This window comes from Verticillium alfalfae, genomic scaffold (genome assembly GCF_000150825.1).
Source record: "Verticillium alfalfae VaMs.102 supercont1.4 genomic scaffold, whole genome shotgun sequence".
In the NCBI taxonomy this organism is placed as follows: Eukaryota; Fungi; Ascomycota; class Sordariomycetes; order Glomerellales; family Plectosphaerellaceae; genus Verticillium; species Verticillium alfalfae.
Genome location: NW_003315035.1, coordinates 1780228 through 1780902, shown reverse-complemented (window position 1 = coordinate 1780902; position 675 = coordinate 1780228). Strand labels below are relative to the sequence as shown.

The 675-nt window shown below is 59.7% G+C and overlaps 1 protein-coding gene across 1 annotated transcript in view; it reads right to left on the bottom strand.

The window, feature by feature from the left end:
* Positions 1 to 205: 205 nt before the first annotated feature.
* The window catches only part of VDBG_04004 (conserved hypothetical protein), a gene marked incomplete at both ends in the record, with an annotated part of 2361 nt that continues 1891 nt past the window's right edge, over positions 206 to 675 (bottom strand). The window contains one exon of the mRNA XM_003006005.1: positions 206 to 563. Coding sequence (XP_003006051.1) covers positions 206 to 563 — 358 coding nt within the window. The remainder of the gene's footprint in view (positions 564 to 675) is intronic.

Genomic DNA, 675 nt, shown 5'->3' with positions numbered 1-675 from the left:
CACGTCCTACGAAGCCGCCAAGAGGGCCCTCGCTAAGCTCTATGGCCATGACGACCCCAAGAGGATCAACTCCTACTCCAAATTCACGGCGGGCGGCATTGCCGGCATGGTCGCACAGTAAGTCACCGAGAAGCTACAACGAACACGGAGTCTTCTGTCTAACAACATGCTAGATTCTGCGTCTACCCCCTTGATACCCTAAAGTTCAGGTATGGCCAACCCCCCTCTCGATGCGCCTTGTCCCACATCCTCCTGACAGCCTTGCAGACTTCAGACATCCACTGTCCAGGGCGGCCTGACAGGCAACGCTCTCGTCATTGACACGGCCAAGAAGATGTGGCTCGCAGGCGGCTTCCGCTCCGCCTACCGCGGCGTCACCATGGGCCTGATCGGCATGTTCCCGTACAGCGCCATCGACATGGGCACGTTCGAGCTCCTCAAGACGTCGTACAAAAAGTACGCCGCCCAGTACCAGGGCATCCACGAAGAGGACGCCAAGCCGGGCAACATTGTCACGGGCATCATTGGCGCGACGAGCGGGCGCGTTTCGGCGCCACGGTCGTCTATCCGCTCAACGTCCTGCGCACGCGCCTGCAGACGCAGGGCACGGCCATGCACCCGGGTGACGTATACGGTATATGGTGATGTGCGTAAAAGACGCTTGAGAACGAAAGG